This window comes from Oncorhynchus clarkii, chromosome 19 (genome assembly GCF_045791955.1).
Source record: "Oncorhynchus clarkii lewisi isolate Uvic-CL-2024 chromosome 19, UVic_Ocla_1.0, whole genome shotgun sequence".
In the NCBI taxonomy this organism is placed as follows: Eukaryota; Metazoa; Chordata; class Actinopteri; order Salmoniformes; family Salmonidae; genus Oncorhynchus; species Oncorhynchus clarkii.
Window position 1 is genome coordinate 35620279 of NC_092165.1, and position 24868 is coordinate 35645146.

The 24868-nt window shown below is 40.9% G+C and overlaps 1 protein-coding gene across 1 annotated transcript; it reads left to right on the top strand.

Annotated features, from left to right (window-relative positions):
* The first annotated feature begins 7196 nt into the window (after positions 1–7196).
* On the top strand, positions 7197–14396 carry LOC139374226 (TCL1 upstream neural differentiation-associated RNA). The gene is made up of 2 exons (XM_071115253.1): positions 7197–7264; positions 14028–14396. The coding sequence occupies exons 1-2, from the start codon at positions 7229–7231 to the stop codon at positions 14211–14213; spliced, it is 222 nt and encodes a 73-aa protein (XP_070971354.1). The 5' UTR covers positions 7197–7228; the 3' UTR covers positions 14214–14396.
* Positions 14397–24868: the final 10472 nt, after the last annotated feature.

Consider the following 24868-nt stretch of genomic DNA (forward strand, 5'->3'; position numbering starts at 1 on the left):
CTATTAGCTTTATGATTCGTTTTTTAGGCAAATGCCAACCTGCGTAGTGATTCATTTCTACAGAATGAGCTGAGCAGCTGAGAATCTATAGAAATCAGTATACTGTAGATACCCGTCTGGCCAGAGGTCCATAACTGCCGTAGGTAATCATGTGGCTGATTAATCTATCAGTGGCACATTGGTGTCACAAGTTCACAACTTGTCGGTACATTACATTACTATTATGTAAAATATACATACTTCCCTTGGAAATAAGACAATAGAAAGTCAATCTAGTTAGATTGGAGGCCGCCTTAACAAAGTGTCTGTTTCTTGTCCATCTGTCGTTTTTATTTGACCATTTCCTCTCTTGTACATAGGATTTATCAACGTCAATTCATCAATGTATCAAGTGTTCCATCCATTTGTGGTCATGAGAAAGCAGGGCAAGGTATCGCTTGATGAAAAACACAGACGACTCACCACATTTCCCTGATGAATTGGTCCATTTACTGAAATAAATTGAATTGATGTGAGAGATCCCAGAGGTACAGAAAATTGTCCAGTTAAAGAACTTACCTTACACTCAGCTTATTTATATTACACATAACACTTTTAAAGATGTGCTGACAACTTCTGTTTTCTGCACCTCTGTGATTCCCTTGGGTTCAAGTAAAACATTATAATTAAAAAACAATTGTCCATTAAAATATCGGATTTCTTTCATATGACCTTACTCATTTTTCTCAGAGTAATGCTTGCTTGGAAAATCAAAGGCCAGAGTTGTGTTGTTCAAGAGAAATTCAAAAGGATCCTCATATAGCACCTGTCTATTATTGTATTCCATATGTACAAGGTGAACCCCACACAGGAACACACGGTATCCTTATGCTACTTATACACTTTATAAGTAAGCAGCGGTGCATTCAATAGTCTTGATGATTGTGCAGCCATATCTTTTAGTTCAGGTAAGCCATATGTTCATTGCAGCAAAGATGAGTCTGATTAGGGATTTCTTGTTCATGTAAATGTAATATCAAGGATGTACAGTACTATTCATATACAGAGGAAGTCCAACGTCTAGGGAATAGGTATACTTAGGCAACATACATGTATTTCAACAATCCTCCCATTAACAGTAGGCCAGGTTTTTTTTTTCTCAGTAGAACGCATATGGCCCATATCTCTTCCTGATTATGTATATTGTGAGCAGATGTTATTGGTTGATTAAAGTCCAATTGATCTTAACTGTCCACCAGAGCATTTCCTTGTTTGGCTTCTTAATTAGATGGGTGCTAATGTGGCACTCTCCTCTGGCATTGTGGGTAACGTATAACTGGTTCCAGATCAGGGATGTCACCAGCACAGGGTTACACTTCATGGTGTGGAAATGTTTAATTTCCATTTTCAATTAGTATGTTCTTAGTTCATGATGCTATGTCCAGTATTTCATCAACATTGTTGTGATTTTTGTAGAATTAAGTCATTTGGAAACGTCTTTATTTGACGTGTATATGTGTAATGTAATTACTCTTCTTGTACAGTTTTTAGTCATGTCATTCAAATGGATTAAAATTAGTTTTCCATTCTGTATTTTTATTATATTTAAATTTTCTTCCTTTTGATCATAGTCAGACTCTTGTAACTCTTGTAACTGTGGGTGAATAGATCAAAGACATTAACAAGCAATAGACTAACAAGCTCCCATCATGATCATTTAACTACAGATTTATTTCCTGCTTTTCCAGTCTTGGTTACATCAAACGTCTTTGGTGGTATTGATCCCAGCAAGTCACTGAGATGTCTTAATCATCTGTGGCTTGTAAGGACATAATATATTGAAAATAAGAATTTGTTCTTAACTGACTTGCCTAGTTAAATAAAGGTAAAATAAACATTAAGCTGTCTGTTTGTCAAACCATTGATTTGCTGATATCTTCTATCAGACCACTTTATAAAGCCACATCATTTATGTGGGAAAATGTCTTACCTTCCTTCAGTTTTGGCAGAATTAGAAGATTCTGTCTTTAAACGGTAATCATGATTATTTCCAGCCTTTACCAACATCAAAGAGAGTGTAGGGGCAGAAGTCAGATAGTTAGCAGTATTCGCAAATTGAAAAGAGAGAAAGGAATATTCGGGCAGAAGGAACATTTGCTATTTTGGCCTCGGATCGGGTGTGACCCCATGGCCCTCTGTTTTGAAATTCTCTTCTGATCAGTGGAGGTCATACAGTAAGCACAGAAGACTGTAGAAATGTTCCTAACACTCAGAAGACTATGCTGGCTCTCTGTTTGATCTCTCAATGAGGTGATACAGTTACTGTATATTTACATAGGACTGTAGCCTTCACACTACAGGTGTTACTGGTACACAAGATAGACCTGATATTGGCAGGTGGAATCAGCATCATCATCATTTGATTCCCTTTGTTTGAATAAATTATGGGGAAAATGGGCTTTCATATTTGAGTCAATACGTGAATATCCTGTCTTTATTTTTATAATATTTAAAACATGTAAGTTACAGAGCATGAGTTCTTTAGTCAGAAATGTTTAAACAATTGGTAACTTGGTATTTGGGCTGCAAGGTGAACATATCAATTTAGAGTGCATCTATGCTGTTACACTGGCTCAATGGCTACTGTCCCCCATGCATGCACAGAGACTATCTAAGACACTTCTGTCCTTGGCCATAGTATATAGTTGTAGAGGGAGGAAGGAGGGGAGGAGAGGAAGGGGGATGGCAAAGATTGTGAACGTGTCTAATGAGCTTTTTCATGTTCGTGACGACCATGAGAAAACAGATGGTGCTGAACAGAACAGAACAGAACAGAACAGAGGTCTGCTGCCCTGGTGATTTGTGTTGAAGATCAATGATCATCCATCTTGGCTGAAGAGCTGGAGAGCCCCCAATGGCAGTTTTTGGAAGGCAGGATTACTGACTAAAGGACAGGACATCTGTGATTTGACCAATAGGTCAAGTTCTGGAACGCGTTCTGCACCATTATTGGGTCGTCAGACAGCCTGTCCTCTGGATTTCATCCCCAACGGCCAGTCGGAGCGAGCCAACCAGGACCCTAGAAACCACCCTGAGATGCCTGGTGTCAACCAACACCTCTACCTGGAGCCAACAATTGGTCTGGTTGGAGTATTCCCGGAACACCCTTCCCTGTTCGGCCACAGGAATCTCTCCTTTTGAGTGCTCTTTGGGGTATCAACCTCCACTCTTCCCGGAACAAGAGCAGGAGGTCAGCGTACCCTCGGCCCTGATGTTCTCAAGACCAACTCCAGGTATTGTCGACAAGCGGACCGTCGTCGGACCCCAGCTCCCCACTACCGCATTGGGCAGAGGACATGCCTTGTGTGTCTGCATCTGGGTCTCGCCTTGTGGCCTGATAAACACATCTGCCACACTGATCCTCAACACTGGAGCCCCTCAGGGGTGCACGCTCAGTCCACTCCTGTACTCCCTGTTCACCCATGACTGCTTGACCAGGCACAACACCAACGCCATCATTAAGTTTGCAGACGACACAACAGTGGTAGGCCTGATCACCGACAATGATGAGACAGCCTATAGGGAAGAGGTCAGAGACCTGGCCGGGTGGTGCCAGAATAACAACCTCTCCCTCAGTGTAATCAAGACAAAGGAGATGATTGTGGACTACAGGAAAAGGAGGACTGAGCATGCCTTCATTCTCATTGACGGGTCTGTAGTGGAGCAGGTTGAGAGCTTCAAGTTCATTGGTGTCCACATCACTAACAAACTAGAAGGGTACAAACACACCAAGACAGTCGTGAAGAGGGCACAACAAAGCCTATACCCCCTCAGGAAACTAAAAGGATTTGGCGTGTGTCCTCAGATCCCCAAAAGGTTCTACAGCTGCATCATCAGGAGAATCCTGACTGGTTGCATCACTGCCTGGTACAGAAACTGCTCGGTCTCTGACCGCAAGGCACTAGAGGGTAGTGCGTACGGCCCAGTACATCACTTCGGCTAAGCTGCCTGCCATCCAGGACCTCTACACCAGGCGGTGTCATAGGAAGTCCCTAAAAATCATCAAAGACCCCAGCCACCCCAGTCATAGACTGTTCTCTCTGCTATCGCATGGCAAGCGGTACCGGAGCGCCAAGTCTAGGACCAAAAGGCTTCTCAACAGCTTCTACCTGGACTAATTGCATTGTGTGTCATCGTCCCCCCCCCCCCCCCCCCCGCCAACCCTTCTTTTACGCTGCTGCTACTCTCTGTTTATCATATATGCATAGTAACTTTAACTATACCTACATGTACATATTGCCTCAATTAGCCCGACTAACTGGTGCCTGTATATAGCCTCCCTATTGTTATATCCTCGCTACTGTATATTGCCTCCCTACTGTTATTTTCACTGTCTTTTACTTATCTATTGTTCATCTAACACCTATTTTTTACTTAAAAATTGCACTGTTGGTTAGGGCCTGTAAGTAAGCATTTCACTGCACATGTTGTATTCGGCGCACGTGACAAATCAACTTTGATTTGATTTGATACCATATGTAGCACAGTATGTGTTTGATGCCATTGAGGAATGAGCAAATACATCTAGTATGGGGGTATTATTGTCTTATCAGGCTGTATTCTGTGATCAGATGAGAGAAATAAAGTACATGTACTGTCTGATTAATCATTATAAATGTCCCTTCTGATAGGGATACTCTAAGTAAGTTAATCGAAGACAGGAAGGGATTGAAAGTAAGCAATAAAATTTTGCACACCAACGATTTCAGTCGAAGGGAATGTTTCCTTTACATTTCCATTTTTATTGCTGTCCATTCCAGGCCATTTCATGCACAAATCAACATCAAGCTTAAACCAATTTGTTTCCCTTCCAAACATTTCCATTACCATCACCCCCCACATAATGAAATATTGTCCATGTAAAAAATGTGGATGTACAGTTTGTGCAATATAAATCTAATCATGCCAGGGATCACTAAACATGGACTATGAAGTTATCTAATTTGTATCAACTTTATGGAGCAGAAAGAAGAGTTTGATCAGTGATGTAGAGACAACATTAATCAAAAATGTCAATTTACCTTGAAATACGGTATTAGCATTTCACTACCGTAAAAAAAAAATACCAGTCAACAGGAAAAGCTCTACCAAGGTTGGAAAAAAAGCTTGAAAGAAGTTCACCTGAGAACAGATTTATGTAGGCTATATATCCGCTTCATCCTTTTGGGGTTTTGATCTGAGCAGTTTGGGGGTTTGGTCCTATTTTCTAGTGTCCACCTGTACTGTTTGTGTGTTGAGGTGTGAGAATGTGTAGCACAGGTTTTTCACAGTATAGTGATGAATGATGGCTGGGACTTTCAATTCCCTCTGGTACTCACCCTCCATACACTCCGTATTGCTCATACATGTACAATAAGAGTTGAAATAACATAAATGTTATTTGTTAATACATTTGACATGTTTTACTGGTGATCAAAAACATGAGAGATTGACCTTGAAAGTCCAAAACCAAAGGCTTTACTTTTCCCATAAACTGTAAACACAGATACACTGAATATTCATCACTGAAGGGACTGTAATATAAACGAGTTAACGAGCAGATACATTGACAGCGTGAATCTGCCTCTGATTTTATGGGAAAGGGGGATGCTGTCTAGCTGATTCACATTTAGTGTCACTATGTATAAGATATGGAGACCGAAGACTCCTTGGTCCTGTGCTCCCATTATGAGCTCACGTGTATCTGTCTCCAACTAGAGACGAAGTGGGACGACTGGAGCAATGGGAGTGTAGGGGAGGGGATGGTGGACTTTAGGAGGGGTTGTTGGGGTTGTCCCGGTGTTGGTTTTGGAACATTACATCCTGATGGATTTCATGTTTAATCAGCATATCTATTACTGGCTCTGGTCTTTTACAGAGGAGCCTGTTGTGGGGAATGGACAGGAGGGCTCAGTACTCTACTGTGATGCCTCTGAGGCTGTGAGGGGACCATGCTCCTGTCTGTCCACGCAGCCGTAGTTGTGACATACACACACATGCAGGCACACACACACACACACACACACACACACACACACACACACACACACACACACACACACACACACAACACACACACACACACACACACACACATACACACACACGCTCCTGCCTTGGTCAGACTTACAGCTGATCCCAGAGTATGTAAATTATGCACACAAACACACACATGCATGTACGTACGCACACACTCCCTCCCTCCAAACAATAGGGAAGACTGTGTGGAGGAGACCCTCTCATCTCAGCCCGTCTGTCACGAACGCTTTTTGTCACCAGGTGTTCTGTGGTTTCCCAGAGCTGGTTGCCAGGCAACCCCGGCTGCGTTAATACTGTATGAGCGGAAGAAGGACCAGGGGAAGCCTCTTGCCTCTAGAGCATGGCAACTGCTCCGACCACATCGGCGTGAGTATGAGACTGAGTCCCTCGCTCACAGCGCCTGCTCTTATAGCAGCCGTCCAGCTCAAACACACACTGTTCAGTAGACAGCAAGGGAAACACTCAGCAACTGGAGCAGAGGAACAGGAAAAGCCTGGTTAGGTTGCTAATAATTTCCAGGGTGGAATCAACTTTCTGAAATCAGAAGTTGTTGCTTGATTTCATTATTTTTTTTCCCTTAAAATTGAAAATCCAGGATAGGACATCAGCTGAAAGTGTTTTAAATTGCTAAATTGCATGAGCCACAGTTTGACAGTGTGAATGAATCTTTAAAAAGGAGAGTCAAGTTGCAGGTTGATGTGTACAGTACTCTGAAGTGAGAACGAGGACTAAAGTCTGGTGGAATCAACTGGGGTTTGCAAAGCAAAAAGAAGTGAGATGGAATTATATACATGAAACCGCTTCCCTCCTCACCTGCTCATCATCTGACTCCCCACTTCAACCTGACATCATCTCCCCATCAGAAAAGGAGTGGAGAGGAGAAGAGGAGAGCACAACTGCTCCAGCTCCAGCTCATCAAGGCTGAGGAGGAGAAACTGACCACAAAGCGAACTTGGTCACTACTGAGATGCAACTTGGGGAGGAAACGCTCAACTGCCGCGGGGTACGACATCCGACGAAAGAAGCCTTTGAATTGGACAGCCTGGAAGACGAGACAGCCCTCTCCCTCAGATCCCGTGCCTCTCCACTGCCAAAGGATGAGAGGTGCCGACTTTTCCCTTAGTTGCCAGGGATATCTGTGCACTACTGAAAGGCAAACAACCCCTCCAGCATGTCCAATGCTATGCTCCTCCTGATGCTCTGCAAGGTAAGTTCTCTGCAAAATTCTCACCCTTAATCGTATGCAGTCAACTGGGGTGACCATAGGTCCAGGTGACAGTCGGGACAGGTGTATATATCTGCTTGCTGACAGCAACAGATTTTCCTATTTTATACAGTGTTATAGAAACTTATCAGTAGCCTAGATTTATCATCATGGGTTGTTTTGTCATTTTGCATTTTAACTAGGCAGTTGATTAGTTATAATTTTTTTGACTAGAGGAAAATGTTGAAAAGTATAGTCATGGAAATAATAGGGTTTGAATCTTTTTTTTCACCAGGCAAGGTGTTAACTTATTCATGTCTGGAGGTAATGAAACAAAGCTGAGATTTGAGATTCATAAAAGTATGAATCCCCCGTTAAATAGTGTTTTATGATAATTGCACCTCTTCTTTAGAGTATGAAATTCTTAAACTATTCCTCTTGAAGATATTGGGATATTGTTCTTTCACCATGCGGAATTGTCTAATTATTGAAATGAAGTGCTAGATGTACTGTACTGTACATGATACATTAGAAGATAATGTATCACAAACTCTATCTTTCTTTGTTGCTAGTTTTACATTAACACAGATACTATATAATTTGGTCAAGATCGATATCTGTGGTGTTGCTTTGTAAAATAAAAAGGTAATAACAGTCTTAATAACTGGGTGGTCAATCGTAAAGAGTAAAGGTTAAATCAAGAAAATCTCATAAAAAAAAGATTCAATGTGCTTCATATAGTGATCGTGTGTGTGCGGAGTTGTCAAATCAAATCGAATTTTATTGGTCACATACACGTGATTAGCAGATGTTATTGCGGGTGTAGCGAAATGCTTGTGCTTCTAGCTCCGACAGTGCAGTAATATCTAACAAATTACACAACATATACCCCATACACATAAATCTAAGTAGGAATGAATTAGGACTATATGCATATTGACAGAGTGATGTCAGAGCGGAACGGACTTAGGTTACAGTAGAATAGTATAGAATACAATATGAGATGAGTAATGCAGGATATTTAAACATTAGTAAGTGACTAAGATACCATAGAAGTATAGAATACAGTATATACATATGAGATGAGTAATGCCAGACATGTAAACATTATTAAAGTGACTAGTGTTCCATTCCTTAAAGTGGCCAGTGATTTCTAGTCTATGCCTATAGGCAGCAGCCTCTAATGAGTTAGTGATGGCTGTTTATCAGTCTGATGGCCTTGAGATAGAAGCTGTTTTTCAGTCTCTCGGTCCCAGCTTTGATGCACCTGTACTGACCTCACTTTCTGGATGATAGCGGGGTGAACAGGCCGTGGCTCGGGTGGTTAATGTCTTTGATGATCTTTTTGGCCTTCCTTTGACATCGGGTGGTGTAGATGTCGTGGAGGGCGGGTAGTTTGCCCCCAGTAGTGCGTTGGGCAGACCGTGAATGCGTGTACATGTGTAGTTTTATGTACTGTATGCATGTGTGTGTATGTGTGTGTCCAAAAATCTGAGGGGGCACAAAGTACGTCAGGGTGGCTGGAGGGTGATCCGGAGGTAGGAGAATTTTGCATTTTTCAAACATCTGAAAAAACTGTTTACTGCAGTCTATAGCCATAATCATTATGCTTAATAATTCTATGTAAAAAATATGTACATTTTTCTGCATATCTATGCATACCACTTAGATATGCTGTATGGTGGTTCTTTTTTAAAATAAATTAAATATGCTTCTCTGCATCTCTGCTCAAATCTAGGTAAATAACTAAAGGAATGTCAGTCTTATCCAGTACATTTTGTTATTGCTTGCTTTTCTAAAGTCTACCAACCACGCCAGCAGGCATGTCAGCTAAGATAGACAAGCTAGCTACTCTAACTTGATTGATAGCGTGAAATGGCTTCTTGGTAACTACTGAACAAAATATAAACGCAACATGCAACCATTTCAAAGATTTTACTGAGTTACAGTTCATGTAAGGAAATCAGTCAATTTAAATAAATTCATTAGGCCCTAATCTATGGATTTCACATGACTGGGCAGGGGTGCAGTTGTGAGGTCGGTTGGATGTAGTGCCAAATTCTCAAAAATGATGTTGTAGGTGGGTTATGGTAGAGAAATGAACATCAAATTATCTGGCAACAGCTCTAGGGGACGTTTCTGCAGTCAGCATGCCATTTGTACACTCGCTCAAAACTTGAGACATCTGTGGTATTGTGTCATGTGAAAAAACTGAAAATTTTAGAGTGTCCTTTTATTGTCCCCAGAGCAAAGTATACCTGTGTAATGATCATGCTGTTTAATCAGCTTCTTGATATGCCACACCTGTCAAGTGGATAGATTATCATGGCAAATGAGAAATGCTCACTAACAGGGATGTAAACAAATTTGTGCACAACATTTGAGAGAAATTAGCTTTTTGTGTGTATGAAACATTTGGGGATATTTTATTTCAGCTCATGAAACATGGGACCAACACTTTACGTTGCATTTATATTTTTGTTCAGTATAGTTATGAGGTTGGGAGATTGGAAACCTACCTGAGCTAGCTAAAGCCAACTTCATAAAATTGCTAGGTGGCTAGTACAATTAAAGAGAAATAACAACAACAAAATGTTAAGAAAAATGTCTATATTTTTTAGGAGGGTGCATGTGTCTGAGGGTGCATGTGTCCCTGTGTCCCCTATGGGCATGATGCCGCTGTGCGTTTGTATGTGTGTGAATGAGTGGGGGGTTGTTGTTCGCTTTAATTCCACATTTAAAACAATGCCAAAAGCAACTCTGCCTGTCAGACCCAGTTAGCATCTGGGAATGTTTGATATGCTCAGAATTATTCAAGAGGCAAAAGGTTTCACTCTTCACTGATCTGCAGACGCTAAACCCGATTAGGTGTAGCTGGAGAGCCTGGATGTGTTGTTCCAGGTACAGTATGAACGTTTCCTTCTTTCCATGGTGATGCTCCATTTATCTCGGCCACGCTTCTGGCTTTTGCTCTGAAATCCAGGAACCAGGTGTGAATCATTACTATTTAAACAAGTATATGACCTTAAATGCAAACGCTTGCTTGAACAAAAGTCTCTACTTTAGAAATCACATATTTCCTGGGAAATATCATACAGTATTTGGACTGCAACTGGATCATTTTTTTGCATAATGATAATTAACTATAATGGACGGCATTTGATGATATGCACATGTTTTTTTTATCCTCTAGTCACACGTATTTTACTTTGGAAGTCTTCAGATATTAACTGTGCTTAGTGCAACCAGAAATCTGTCATTTGGTGTCGTTTTCTTACTATAAGCGTAAAAATGTGACTACTGAAGTACACAAAGTACACCACCCAAAAAAATCGAACCTTCATTGTTTGTTTGAAAATCACTTTGAGCTGGTGTCTTATCTTCCAATTCCAAACGCAAGAGCCATTATGTACTTGGTACTCAAACAATCAGGATACACCCAGGACGAAGACAAAACCTAGGGAGAAGTACCTTAGTGATGAGCTCAGGTGTAAAACAAAGTAAAGATGACATACGGTACCCATGTGGCCATTGAGTAGGGTGCATTGTATAGGCCAAATGTCACAGCTTGCCACACACCTTTCCTGTTGTAAAGCGTGAGGTTTGGACCGGCCAGCTAGCACAGTGGAGGTTTGTATGGAAGTACTCTAGAGCATTTGTTTGAGAGACGAACAGCTGCTCCCTGTGGTAAAGCTGTTTCTCTGCTCCCAGTTTTGGCAGGGACTCCATATCTCTCTCTCCCAAGTGCAGTTTATATCAGCAGCGAGCAGGCGTCTTCATGCATGAGGGCCCATCCAGCAGCATACTACACAATGAGTGCCATTCAGTTTGAGGGAAACCCTGTTTATAGCACTCCCCAAGGCGAACAATCACAGCCCATTGTTAGAGATCTCAGGTAAAGAAAGCACTCAGCCCACTAGAAGGAATCGTTTGGCTCCTCTTTCCAGGAATATGCATGAATACAAAACATTAAGAGAAGAAATTATGTTCATATCTGAAGACACTTTCAAGTTGGATTTCTTCTGTTGTCCATCACTTAATTTAATTTGCTTATGCTTACGCAAGTGACATTTGCTGGATAAAACATGCTTCCGAAATGAGTAATTGATGAAGTATTGATTGGTTAATAGGTCTACATTGTTTGAATCGAAAATGGTTAATCATCATAACAGTACCTCTTGCTTTTCCCAATCGATCACAGATGCCACAATATATTACCAAACTTGACATACAGTATAGCTTGTTCCACTTCAAGTTGAACTGTCCATTAACCAGAGGCTCAGGAGCTCCCTTTTCCTCATGTTGGTGCCCTTATAATACCTGGTCAAATCTCTCACACTCACCTCTCACCCTACTCACTTCACAGACTCTCGCCAGACTGTATAATAGAGTAATAAATGTCATGATTCTGACAGGACATTTTCCCTGCCAAACTGTTTGAGGAAGAACTGAAGCAAGATAACGTAAAGGGAAAAATATAGAGGGGCCTGAGAGCCGAGCGAGGACATAACAAAATCTCTCCTCATGCAGACCTGTTCCAAAGGTTACACAAATTTCAATTACACCAATGGAGGATTTGCAAATGAGCCTTAATAATCTGGATGTCGCAGATGTTAATTATAGCAAACAATCGTGCGAAATTGGATTCATCATCAGCCACAGCAGATGAACTGTTTTCTGTGTTGTAGACATTGTGATGGATGGGTTGCAGACACCAGCTGAATGTTAAACTCTTACTTACGGGGGTTTGCCCTCATATGGATTCAACTCAGACTGTGGTGCGTTTGCTCAAAGCCCCACTGGGAAATTGTCTCCCAGGGAACTGAAAGGAGAATGTGTTTGTCCTGTCAATAACCTATCCTTCAATCCATTTGATTTTGTTTTAATTATTGATGAGGTGAGCCAGAGAAGCAATGATATGGCCAACAAATGGATTCCAACTGACAGTGGGTTATGCTAGCTCCTTTCCATGGGACATCCACTACATGACTAAAAGTATGTGGGCACCTGCTCGTCAAACATCTCATTCCAAAATCATGGGCATTAATATGGAGTTGGTCCCCCCCTCTGCCGCTATAACAACCTCCTCCACTCTTCTGGGAAGGCTTTCCACTAGATGTTGGAACATTGCTGCGGGGACTTGCTTCCATTCAGCCACAAGAGCATTATTGAGGTCGGTCACTGATGTTGGGCGATTAGGCCTGACTCGCAGTCGGCGTTCCAATTAATCTCAAAAGTGTTCGATGGGGTTAAGGTCAGGGCTCTGCGCAAGCCAGTAAAGTTATTTTACACCGATCTCAAAAAAATGTTTCTGTATAGACCTCTTATGGGGCACAGGGGCATTGTCATGCTGAAACAGGAAAGGGCCTTCCCCAAACTGTTGCCACAAAGTTGGAAGCACAGAATAGTCTAGAATTTCATTGTATGCTGTAGCGTTAAAGTTTCCCTTCACTGGAACTAAGGGGCCTAGCCCAATCCATGAACATCAGCCCCAGACCTCCTTCACCAAACTTTGCAGTTGGCACTATGCATTGGGGCAGGTAGTGTCGGACTGCCAAATGGTGAAGCGTGATTCATCACTACAAAGAACGTGTTTCCACTGTTCCAGAGTCCAATGGAGGCAAACTTTCCACCACTCCAGCCGACGCTTGGCATTGCGCATGGTAATCTTAGGCTTGTGTGCGGCTGCTTGTCCATGGAAACCCATTTCATGAAGCTCCCGACTAACAGTTATTGTGCTGACGTTGCTTCCAGAGGAAGTTTGGAACTCAGTAGAGTGTGTTGCAACCAATGACAGCTATTGTTTTTGCCCTACACGCTTCAGCACTCGGTGGTCCCGTTCTGTGAACCACTTCACAATAACAGTACTTACAGTTGACCGGGGCAGCTCTAGCAGGGCAGAAATTTGACGAACTGACTTGTTGGAAAGGTGGCATCCTATGACGGTGCCACTTTGAAAGTCACTGGGCTCTTCAGTAATGGCATTCTACTGCCAATGTTTATCTATGGAGATTGCATGGCTTTGTGCTCAATTTTATACACTAATTAGAATCCACTAATTTGAAGGGGTGTCCACATAATTTTGTATATATAGTATACCATAATACAGATCAACTGAAAACTAGGCTCAAGCAGGGGCATAAAGCAGGGGCATAAATGCTCAAAATATTTCATTTGAATCATACTTTTGAAGTTGTCAAAAAGATAATAATAATCGCCACACCAACCACGACTTATAGCAGGTGGTCTTTATATTTCTACTGTACATGAGTTTTCATGCTTTTAAAACCACGGAACCGTTAGAGGATCAAGATTTGGTCCAGTGAGCCATTCGCACGATGACCAGTGGTCAATCACGATGGTCTCTCAGCTGCTCCTTGACAATGTTTTCCACTATGTCATAGGGCAGCCAGTGTGTCAGTTCAATCATCTTGGGCAATCCGCTGAGATAGGCTTCTTTTTTTCTAAAGCCCATAAAGCAATTAGTTTATTTTCAAGTCTTGCCTCTGTGTGTGCATGTTCCTTATAGCTTGCTACTACTATGTCTCAGCTGCCAACATATAACAGATGAATCCCTGGCTGTGACCCCACTCTCTGAGGGTGTCTCAGAGGGAGTGGGATATTCAAAAAATACATTTCCATTTCACACCACACACTTGTACAGGTTACACACTTAAACATCTTTGAAACAGGACAAATATAAGAATACCCTATTTGACCTTATTGTTGATGTATTTAATGATTTTGTGTTTCTATTATTTTCCAGACTGGTCTGAGAGGGAAACTGCAGACCTTTCCTGGGAAAATGGTAAACACTGCCATCTGTGATGAAGAAACTGGAATGCAAGACAAGGAAGGTACAGAGGAGTCCATTCTGGCCATGCTTGGGATCATCGGCACCATTCTCAACCTGGTAGTCATCATCTTTGTCTACATCTACACCACGCTGTGATTGTGATAAAAAATACATTCCTATCGTTTGCATTGAACAGCACAGCAGACCTACCGGCTGCAGCCATGTTATTTGGCTGGGAGTTGGATCTGTGCCGAGGCGGTGCCGTGGTGTCGATCGACATTCCCGACGTTCAAAGGCATCTAAGACTGTGTGATTACGCTTGTAACCTACGGCAGCGTCACCGAGCGGTGTTGAGACTATGTCTATGGGAGACTGGACCATTCCTATGGGGCCTTTGTCCCGGGCCGTCAGTATCATCCCGAGTCTCTGATACTACTTTGACCTTTTAACCTGTAAATATGCATGAGGCTAGCGCGAGCCACTTGGTAAGTCAGCTCTCGAGATCCAGCTTTCTTACACAGGTGCCAAGACAAGGAGAAAGTCTTTAAAAAAAGGCCTGATAAACATTTTGATATTAAAAAGGGAAAAGCATGATAATCATACCCTCAGAATGGACAGATTACATTGAAACTGGAGACTGGAGAAGTCATGTACATTATGATCAAATTGATAGTTGATAGATGATAACTCTATTTACACGAGCACTATCATATTGTTAAAAATTATGTTTACAGAAAAATACTTTGAACTGAGTGTGTTTAGTGGGTAGGTGGTAGCAATGTGTAAGTCAAGTTTATTGTTGTGTTCTGATTTCTATTTTCAGGTAAATATATTTTGGACCCTGTTACTTTACATCATTATTTTATTGTACGTACAGTGATAGAAAAGGAGGCAACCGGTTTTTGTCTATCTGCTTTTTGGCACCAGCAAAACGGGAAATCTAAAACTTCTTGTTAGTGTTGCTGAGAGAAATCTTTTCAGGAGTATCAAGAATCCAAGTAACTTAAGTTATGTTTCGTTTTGTTTTCTGGAGGTGGGTATTTGGTGAAGTAGGGGGTAGCATCAAATATGATCACAAATGTGTGACCTGCATGCGTCATGATATAGTATTAAAAAGCGCATTTAAAATGGTAATATGGGAGAAAATATTATTGTTCTAAACTTTATCTAAATGTGTATAGCATTTACTGAGCTTAAGAGCTTTGACTGAATCAGATCCCTTTTTGTTTTGCCCTCTCCTTCAGGACTGTGCCAAGTAAGTAATCTAACGTAAACCTCTGCATATTAACTGCAATGCCTTGAGATGAGATGTATAGTGAATTTAAAAGCACAATTTGGAAATGACTATTCACAGTAAGTACGAATGTATGGGCAAATGTGTGTAAAAATGTATACGCTGAAGCCTACAACCTCTTATGATTTCAAAAAAAGTGCCTGAGTTCAAGTTCAGTATCTCAATCCCATCGTTCAAATCTCAAAGCAGAAGAAGATAATATGCAAGGGGATCCGGTGGCAAGACAAACCACACAGAACAGAATCTGCAAAAGTGCTTGGCTAATTAACCTGGATCTAATGGCTATCTAAAACATATACCAGAACACTGGTAACTAATTACAGATGATCCTAGCTCGTTGTATTATGATATCCTCCAACTTTGTCTACTCTTGATTTCCCTGTAAGGAGCCATTCGAAAAGGTTCGGAATTACTCCCAAATGTGACTGGTTCCTGTTCCTATTCCTCCAGACATAGCAGAGGAGGTACAGTAGTGTAGTAAGTACATGGACAGTGTTGAGAATGTATTTCAGATTTGTAATTGAATTGTAAGTCCTTGCCTTTCTGTTTCTATTTATATTCTTGTGTAATTTTAAATGCCTAGTGAAACCATATCTTATTAAATGCAGTTTCATAGCATTGCATGGGTCTCAGTAACCATGAGCATAGTTTTATTAACCTTTGACTTGATATTATAAAGTCCCAGATTTAAGCTTTTATCAGATAATTCTATTTTTATGTAGTTGTACGCTTATCTTTGAATTCTCAGAGCCAGTTTTCCAGACTCCTGGACTAAAAAGCTCAATGAAAAATGTAGTGCTTCTTTGTCCAGGATTAGTCTTAATCTGGGCCTGGGAAACTGGCCCACAAAGCCTATTATACATAGTTTGATGGGTAATACTGGAAGTAAAAAGAAAAATACTTACATCTTATCTTCCTATTATTTTTTTCCCATGTCTAAGATCGTTTTTAAGCTTGCTGTTTTGTTAAAATAAATTAATTAAATAAAACCTATTCAAAAATATATTATGAAATTACACACAGTGTTGCCTTAAATGTCTTCAGTCAGTTTATTTTAGTAACTCTCATAAGTCGTATGAGTTTCCGACATTGTTCGAAGTTTAGTGATGGGAAATTTGGGAAATAATTTACACCGGAATATGAAAAGGCACTCACAATCACTCTCAACAGAGAGCTTTGAAGAAATAACTTGTTTTACACTGACAGTCAGACAGAGATAAATACACTGCTTTCAAGCGAGGGGGAAACATTGAATTTAGAGTTAAGAGTGTTTCTTCTCCGTCAAATTCCAAATCAAAGTGAAAGACAGAAAACAAGAAATGAACACAAAGCACGGCGGACAAAGGGACCAAAACCAAATCATCCTGAACAAGTTTATTTTTATTCCATCTCCTCGTTGTTTGAACGACCATAGATGTGTTGAAACAATTTCACTGGAATCCACTGGAATTCCAAACAGACTGGGAAAAAAGACCGCTTAAATCCACATTTCTTATATATATTGGATTAAGCAACGAACCAAGTAAACAGTGTTGTTTGAAGATACACAGCTGCTTAAATTCAACCAAGCCCAGGTGCCTGCTTTAAGCTATTGTTTCACCTGGATACAGCAGCCAACACACCCTCAGATTATTTCCCTTTGAAGCCAAGAGATGCTTACTGAAGAATGGGTGGAAGACTGCAATGTACAAGAGAGAAATGATTCAATCAAGGTCATTGTCCATGAAAGCATACAGGCTCTATATAAAGGATGCACTGAATTTTTGTGTTGTTCAAATGTTAGGTTGGATAACATCTTCAACAAACAAACATACAAACAAACATACCAACAACAAGATACTGTATGCAGAGTAGGGCTGGGAATTGCCAGGGAACTCACTATACAATATTATCACCCTACTTAGTGCCGATAAGATACTGCATGCATTGCCATTCTCACTATGTACAGTATATGTATTGCGATTCGATACTGTGACTTTATTGTGATTCGATGTTCCAAACATGTTGCTCACCACATGTCTGCTGTAGAGGGACAAGAGAGAGCCATGAGAAAGCGAGTTTTGATCAGTCATGGAAATAAAAGTGCTGAAAACAAATTGGTTCCCTATTTAAAAAGAAGTTGGAGAACAAGCTAAATAAGAAAATGCAGGGACAGTCAATTTGCACAAAACTAATATTACGATGTACAGCAGCTACAGTATATTTATTAATGCATTCTATTACCATCTCTTATTCACTAGAGGTTCAACCCAAACTTTTGAGCTGCTTTACAAAACAAATGATTCCAATTACAGTGAGCTGGGGTCAACTATTTTGAGTTATTCTCTGCCAAATTGTAAACACTACATAACAATGCAGGCATATACAAATTCAGTATCCATACTTCAACAAGACATATCACACTGAGACAGCTTCAGCATATACTCTGTCTCTCAAATGATTATTCTCAACAAGAAATAGGGTCAAATTGTGTCATCTGCCCAAGGCACGGCCCCAATCAACCTCAATAAAAAACAATGCAAAGACAACAACAGGATTAAACACTGTTTGGGATCCACATTTATCACGTTATTCCACCTGTTTAGGTGACAGAATAGAGGATACAGTAATACTGCCATGTTTTTGTGAAGCACATACCCTTGTCAAATCAAGCTCAGATGTTTCCAAGTCAAATGGTGAATATATTCAAAGTAATTTGCATCCCGTGCAATATTATGACAGGCTATAACGAGTTGAGTTGCATAATCTCACAGAGGTAAGAAGGGGTGGTAATCCAGCCCAGATCATTTTGCTTGATTCAGCTTCAGAGTTCACCTTCTGCTCTCATTCTGAAGGCTTGTTCCCTGGAGCAGGCTGTCGCAGGTATTCAAGACTCTCTCATTCTGAGTATGCAAACACACAGGGACTGAAAACTCTTAGAAAAAAGGGATCCAAAAGGGTTATTTGGACAGCCCCAAAGGATAACCCTTTTTGGTTCCAGTTAGAACTCTTTCAGTTTCCATGTAGAAACCTCTGTGGAAAGGGTTCTACATGGACCTGAAAGGGTTCTACCTGGAACAAAAAAGGGTAATAAACAGATAACAATAATAAACAGATAATAAACAGAAGCAGCAGCGTATGTGACGAGTCAAAAAGTGTTAGTGCAAAAATGGTCAAGGCAGATAGTTAATTAAATAGCTACCCAGACTATTTAATTAACTATTTAGCTGTCTTATGGCTTCAGGGAAGAAGCTGTTCAGGGTCCTGTTGGTTCCAAACTTGGTGCATCGGTACCACTTGCTGTGCGGTAGCAGAGAGAACAGTCTATGACTTGGGTGGCTGGAGCCTTTGACAATTTCTCTGACACCGCCTGGTATAGAGGTCCTAGATGGCAGGGAGCTTGGCCCCATTGATGTACTGGGCCGTACGCACTATCCTCTGTAGTGCCTTGTAGTTGGATACCAAGCAGTTCCCATACCAAGCGGTGATGCAGCCAGTCAAGATATTCTCGATGGTGCAGCTGTATAACTTTTTGAGGATCTGAGGTGCCCGTGTCAAATCTTTTCAGGTTCCTGAGGGTGAAGAGGTGTTGTCGTGTCCTCTTCACGACTGTGTTGGTGTGTGTGGATCATTATAGATCCTTACTGATGTGGTAAGGAGAAACTTGAAGCTCTCGACCCGCTCTACCACACCCCTTTGATGTGAATGGGGGCGTGCTCGGCCCTCCGTTTCCTGTAGTCCACGATCAGCTCCTTTGTCTTGCTGACTTTGAGGATAGAGCCATCTCATACATACTGTATGCCATCAACAATCATGGCCCCATTGTGTAACAACAAGGTCAGAGTTCACCTAGGAGTCACCACACAGAGCTTCCCTAGAGCCTCGCTTTGCTGTATCCCACAATTAATGATTGATGTGAGGGGATTTCCCCAATAGATGTGTCTGTAGATCTGCTGTCACACAGGGTGCACATAGCCTATCCAGCCACCAGCCCGTCTTCTGCTTCTCTAACGTTTATTCATGTATTGAAATAAATCCCTTCTTCAGAACAGGAGCGAGGCTGAAAGCCATGACAAATCCTGGTATAAATGTAAAACTCAAGAAGCAAAAGTCCATGTGTCAGGTTTAGTGAAAAAGGTGTCAGATTACAGATTGATCTTTGTAAAGTGAAAACCCAGTGATTCAAATAAATTGATCAAGAGGAGGAAATACATACATAAATAATACATAAATACATTTTTTTTTAATTACAAAGATACATACATCTTTGTAAAAAAAAACTCTGATATAATCCTGTACAGGCAGGTAAACATGATAAAGTATGATTTCCAAACAAGCAAATATCATAACATTTGCCATACAATCCTACAATCCATTCTAGTATGGCAGTAATAGTGATGGTATTTCAGTTTCAACACATAAAATGTTGACCAGAGAGAAAGTAATGAGGACTTTTCATCACAGGCACCCTGCTGAGTTAAGACTGAACTATGTCAACATTAAAATCGGTCTCAAGATATCCACCATCCTTTATTAACATGAGACGGGACAAGAGGGAAAGAAAGTCATTAAAAGTAAAAGATGCTTCAAAGTGCTTGTCCCACGTCTAGGATACAAGCCAAAGATTTTAACTTAAGGCAGGGGTGTCAATCTGATTAATCCCCTGGGGGCCCCATTCGGTCAACAGGGTCTGGAGGGCTGCACTGAAAGTGTGTTATTTCCTCGCCGTCAAAATTTGCTACATTTGTTTCACAAAAAAACACTGTTCAGATTAGTTTTTTGTCATTTTAATGTATTTTGTTTGTTTTTCTTTATTATATTTTTTATAAATTATGTTATTTTTCTTCTTCTTCTTCTTCATGTTTGAAACCATTGACTTAAGGGAACAAACATGCTTTGTGGTCATCTTTAGATGTAATGGCAAAATGTAGATTTCCACCTGAATAGACATATTCAAAAGTAAATGCTGTTCATATGTAATTACATGATTCTAACATGCAAAAACCTGGTATATTTGGAAAGAAGACATCTGGGAGATTATGAGGAAAATAGATAGGAGTTACATAGTTCAGAATCCACAAGATCAAGCACACACAAAATAACCATTTTTTTTATTTTTTTTATTTTGAAAGTCATCTTTCAGCTATGTGAATTATTGATGGCTAGAGCTGGACACATATCAAATGGATTGCACACATGCAAACAATATCAGTAAAATGTGATTGATAGACCTAATAACTAGAAATGGGCAGATGTTTTCGTAAGGGGTGTCAGGTGTGGTCACGGGATGTTTCCAAGTGTCCCCAAACTCCATGCCACTCCAAAGTGGCATATGTCTAGAAATGAGATAATTCCAGTGATATTACATATTTGCAATCCCTAAACACTATTTGTTCAGTATAAAAACACAATTTCTACCATATCAACCTCACTCAAACATTATGGTGGTGTTATGGAGTTTCCAGGGTACATTCAAGTGTCCTTTAAACCTCTCCAAAGTGTCCAAATCTGTCAATTGCACTGTTTTTGCACACTGGATGTAACTAAAAGTTATTGTTCACTACAAAAACAAACATTTTACAACACCAAACTCTCTCAAACATTGTGGTGGTGTCGGGGGACATACAGGGGATATCTAAGTGTTTTTTCAACCTAGTCACTCAATGGACATTCATTCATTCATTCTTGGTGATAAATAACAGTAGATCACAGGCAGACAAATAAGATATCCTCATGATCTGTGGAGTCCTGGCTTTCGGTGTGTATCAACATATTCCATGTTTATTTTGTTTATGCTTCACAACGCTAACCAGAATGTGGGTACAAATTAGGTCATCGGCTCAGTCTGCCCTTATAAATGTGTATGCCATATATGGTAGTAAGTCACACCAAAGATTTGAAGGCACCGATCAATAGCCAAGATACTCAGCTTTCCGCAGACACCCTGCTTTTGCAGATAGGTGCCATTCTCATACCAGACTGAATTGAATAAAGAAAATCAAATGGGATCCCTAAATATGGGAACTTTACATTTAAGAGGTTAAGGGAACAAACACACTTTGTGGTCATCTTTAGTTCATCGTACGTCATCACTATAAGTTACATGCATGTTTTTAGCGAAACCCTTATAGAAGCGGTATTTGTGTATTTTGTTCTAAAGTCATTCAACCAATTGTAAATGATATAACTAATCATTTGACTCCCTATTTTGGTATTTCAGAAGTTTAGAAGTTAACATGTTGCTTTACTGCATAAACACTCGTCAGGCAAATAAAAGGCTGCCAGAGAACGTCCTTAAAAAATATATTGTTGTTGTACAGCTGGAAAAATAAAATGCTTTAGAAATGCAGGTTATGACATTCAACTAAGAACAGCTAAACTGGCAAGATACTTTAAAGTGGTGCCTTCTTGTCCACTGCAGGAAGGATATGCTAAAACGAGGAGACATTACCTTAACAAAATTACATCCTGGACCTGCAATAAGGCTGAAAGAGGATTTTGAAAGCACTGTATGAAAACTGTTTGTATAGTTTCAGGAAGGCTCCTTCACATGAGTGATGTCCTGACTATGATTAATTGTACTAATGTTTACTTAGAGCCTGGTGGTACAGAACAGCATGATTAAATAGCCTTCTTGTCATCCTTCAGCCTAGTTTTGCCTTTAATCCCAGCAGATCTTCCCAAATGCTGTGTTTGCCAAGTGGAACTTTTAAAGTTGAAAGATTTTCACTTGGGCTACTTGTCGGCATGGAATAAATAGCAATCCCTCAGCTATCGCTTGTTTGGAGTGATCCTGCATTGCCCTCCACCTACATGTGCTTTGCAGTACAACCATGCCTGCTTGCATCATGTCTTCATTGTTTTATCTCAGCATATCTCCACTGTACATTAAGTATATTCTTGAATGGATCAAAGTTAAGTCTCTATGGTGTAGTCCTTAATTGATTTATCTGCCATTTACCTGTCATAGGTATTTTTTACTTTATATTTACAGTTGAAGTCGGAAGTTTACATACACCTTACCCCCAAAAACATTTAAACTCAGTTTTTCACAATTCCTGACAATTAATCCTAATAATACTTCCCTGTCTTAGGCCAGTTAGGATCACATCTTTATTTTAAGAATGTGAAATGTCAGAATAATAGTAGAGATAATTATTTATTTCAGCTTTAAATTCTTTCATCGCATTCCCAGTGGGTCAGAAGAACTCAATTAGTATTTGGTAGCATTGCCTTTAAATTGTTTAACTTGGGTCAAACGTTTCGAGTAGCCTTCCACAAGCTTCCCACAATGAGTTAGTGGAATTTGGGCCCATTCCTCCTGACAGAGCTGGTGTAACCGAGTCAGGTTTGTAGGCCTCCTTGCTCACACACGCTTTTTCAGTTCTGCCCACACATTTTCTATAGGATTGAGATCAGGGCTTTGTGATGGCCACTCCAATGCCTTGACTTTGTTGTCCTTAAGCCATTTTGTCACAACTTTGGAAGTGTGCTTGGGGTCATTGTCCATTTGGAAGACCCATTTGCGACCAAGCTTTAACTTCTTGACTGATGTCTTAAGATGGTTTGTCCTCTGACAAATCAACTGTAAATTTCGGTGTTCCTCAAGGTTCCGTTTTAGGACCACTATTGTTTTCACTATATATTTTACCTCTTGGGGATGTCATTCGAAAACATAATGTTAACTTTCACTGCTATGTGGATGACACACAGCTGTACATTTCAATGAAACATGGTGAAGCCCCAAAATTGCCCTCGCTAGAAGCATGTGTTTCAGACATAAGGAAGTGGATGACTGCAAACTTTCTACTTTTAAACTCGGACAAAACAGAGATGCTTGTTCTAGGTCCCAAGAAACAAAGAGATCTTCTGTTGAATCTGACAATTAATCTTAATGGTTGTACAGTCATCTCAAATAAAACTGTGAATGACCTCGGCGTTACTCTGGACCCTGATCTGTCTTTTGACGAACATATCAAGACTGTTTCAAGGACAGCTTTTTTCCATCTACGTAACTGCAAAAATTAGAAACTTTCTGTCCAAAAATTATGCAGAAAAATTAATCCATGCTTTTGTCACTTCTAGGTTAGACTACTGCAATGCTCTACTTTCCGGCTACCCGGATAAAGCACTAAATAAACTTCAGTTAGTGCTAAATACGGCTGCTAGAATCCTGACTAGAAACAAAGAATTTGATCATATTACTCCAGTGCTAGCCTCCCTACACTGGCTTCCTGTCAAGGCAAGGGCTGATTTCAAGGTTTTACTGCTAACCTACAAAGCATTACATGGGCTTGCTCCTACCTATCTCTCTGATTTGATCCTGCCGTACATACCTACACGTACGCTACGGTCACAAGACGCAGGCCTCCTAATTGTCCCTAGAATTTATAAGCAAACAGCTGGAGGCAGGGCTTTCTCCTAAAGAGCTCCATTGTTATGGAATGGTCTGCCTACCCATGTAAGAGACGCAAACTCGGTCTCAACCTTGAAGTCTTTACTGAAGACTCATCTCTTCAGTGGGTCATATGATTGAGTGTAGTCTGGCCCAGGAGTGGGAAGGTGAACAGAAAGGCTCTGGAGCAACGAACCGCCCTTGCTGTCTCTGCCTGGCCGGTTCCCCTCTTTCCACTGGGATTCTCTGCCTCTAACCCTATTACAGGGGCTGAGTCTCTGGCTTACTGGGGCTCTTTCATACCGTCCCTGGGAGAGGTGCGTCACTTGAGTGGGTTGAGTCACTGATTTGATCTTCCTGTCTGGGTTGGTGCCCCCCCCTAGGGTTGTGCCGTGGCGGAGATCTTTGTGGCCTATACTCGGCCTTGTCTCAGGATGGTAAGTTGGTGGTTGAAGATATCCCTCTAGTGGTGTGGGGGCTGTGCTTTGGCAAAGTGGGTGGGGTTATATCCTTCTTGTATGGCCCTCCTCGGATAGGTCCACAGTGTCTCCTGACCCCTCCTGTCTCAGCCTCCAGTATTTATGCTGCAGTAGTTTATGTGTCGGGGGGCTAGGGTCAGTTTGTTATATCTGGAGTACTTCTCCTGTCCTATTCTGTGTCCTGTGTGAATTTAAGTGTGCTCTCTCTAATTCTCTCTTTCTCTCTTTCTTTCTTTCTCTCTCTCGGAGGACCTGAGCCCTAGGACCATGCCTCAGGACTACCTGACATGATGACTCCTTGCTGTCCCCAGTCCACCTGGCTGTGCTGCTGCTCCAGTTTCAACTGTTCTACCTTATTATTATTGGACCATGCTGGTCATTTATGAACATTTGAACATCTTGGCCATGTTCTGTTATAATCTCCACCAGGCACAGCCAGAAGAGGACTGCCCACCCCACATAGCCTGGTTCCTCTCTAGGTTTCGGCCTTTCTAGGGAGTTTTTCCTAGCCACCGTGCTTCTACACCTGCATTGCTTGCTGTTTGGGGTTTTAGGCTCGGTTTCTGTACAGCACTTTGAGATATCAGCTGATGTACAAAGGGCTATATAAATAAATTTTATTTGAAATTTGATTTGATTTGAGATGTTACTTCAATATATCCAC

What these genes read in the sequence shown, in the direction of transcription:
- LOC139374226 (XM_071115253.1), top strand. Translation starts at nt 7,229, where the DNA reads ATGTCCAATGCTATGCTCCTCCTGATGCTCTGCAAG. An exon ending in TCCTCCTGATGCTCTGCAAG is followed by an intron (nt 7,265 to 14,027) that starts GTAAGTTCTCTG and finishes ATTATTTTCCAG; the next exon opens with ACTGGTCTGAGAGGGAAACT.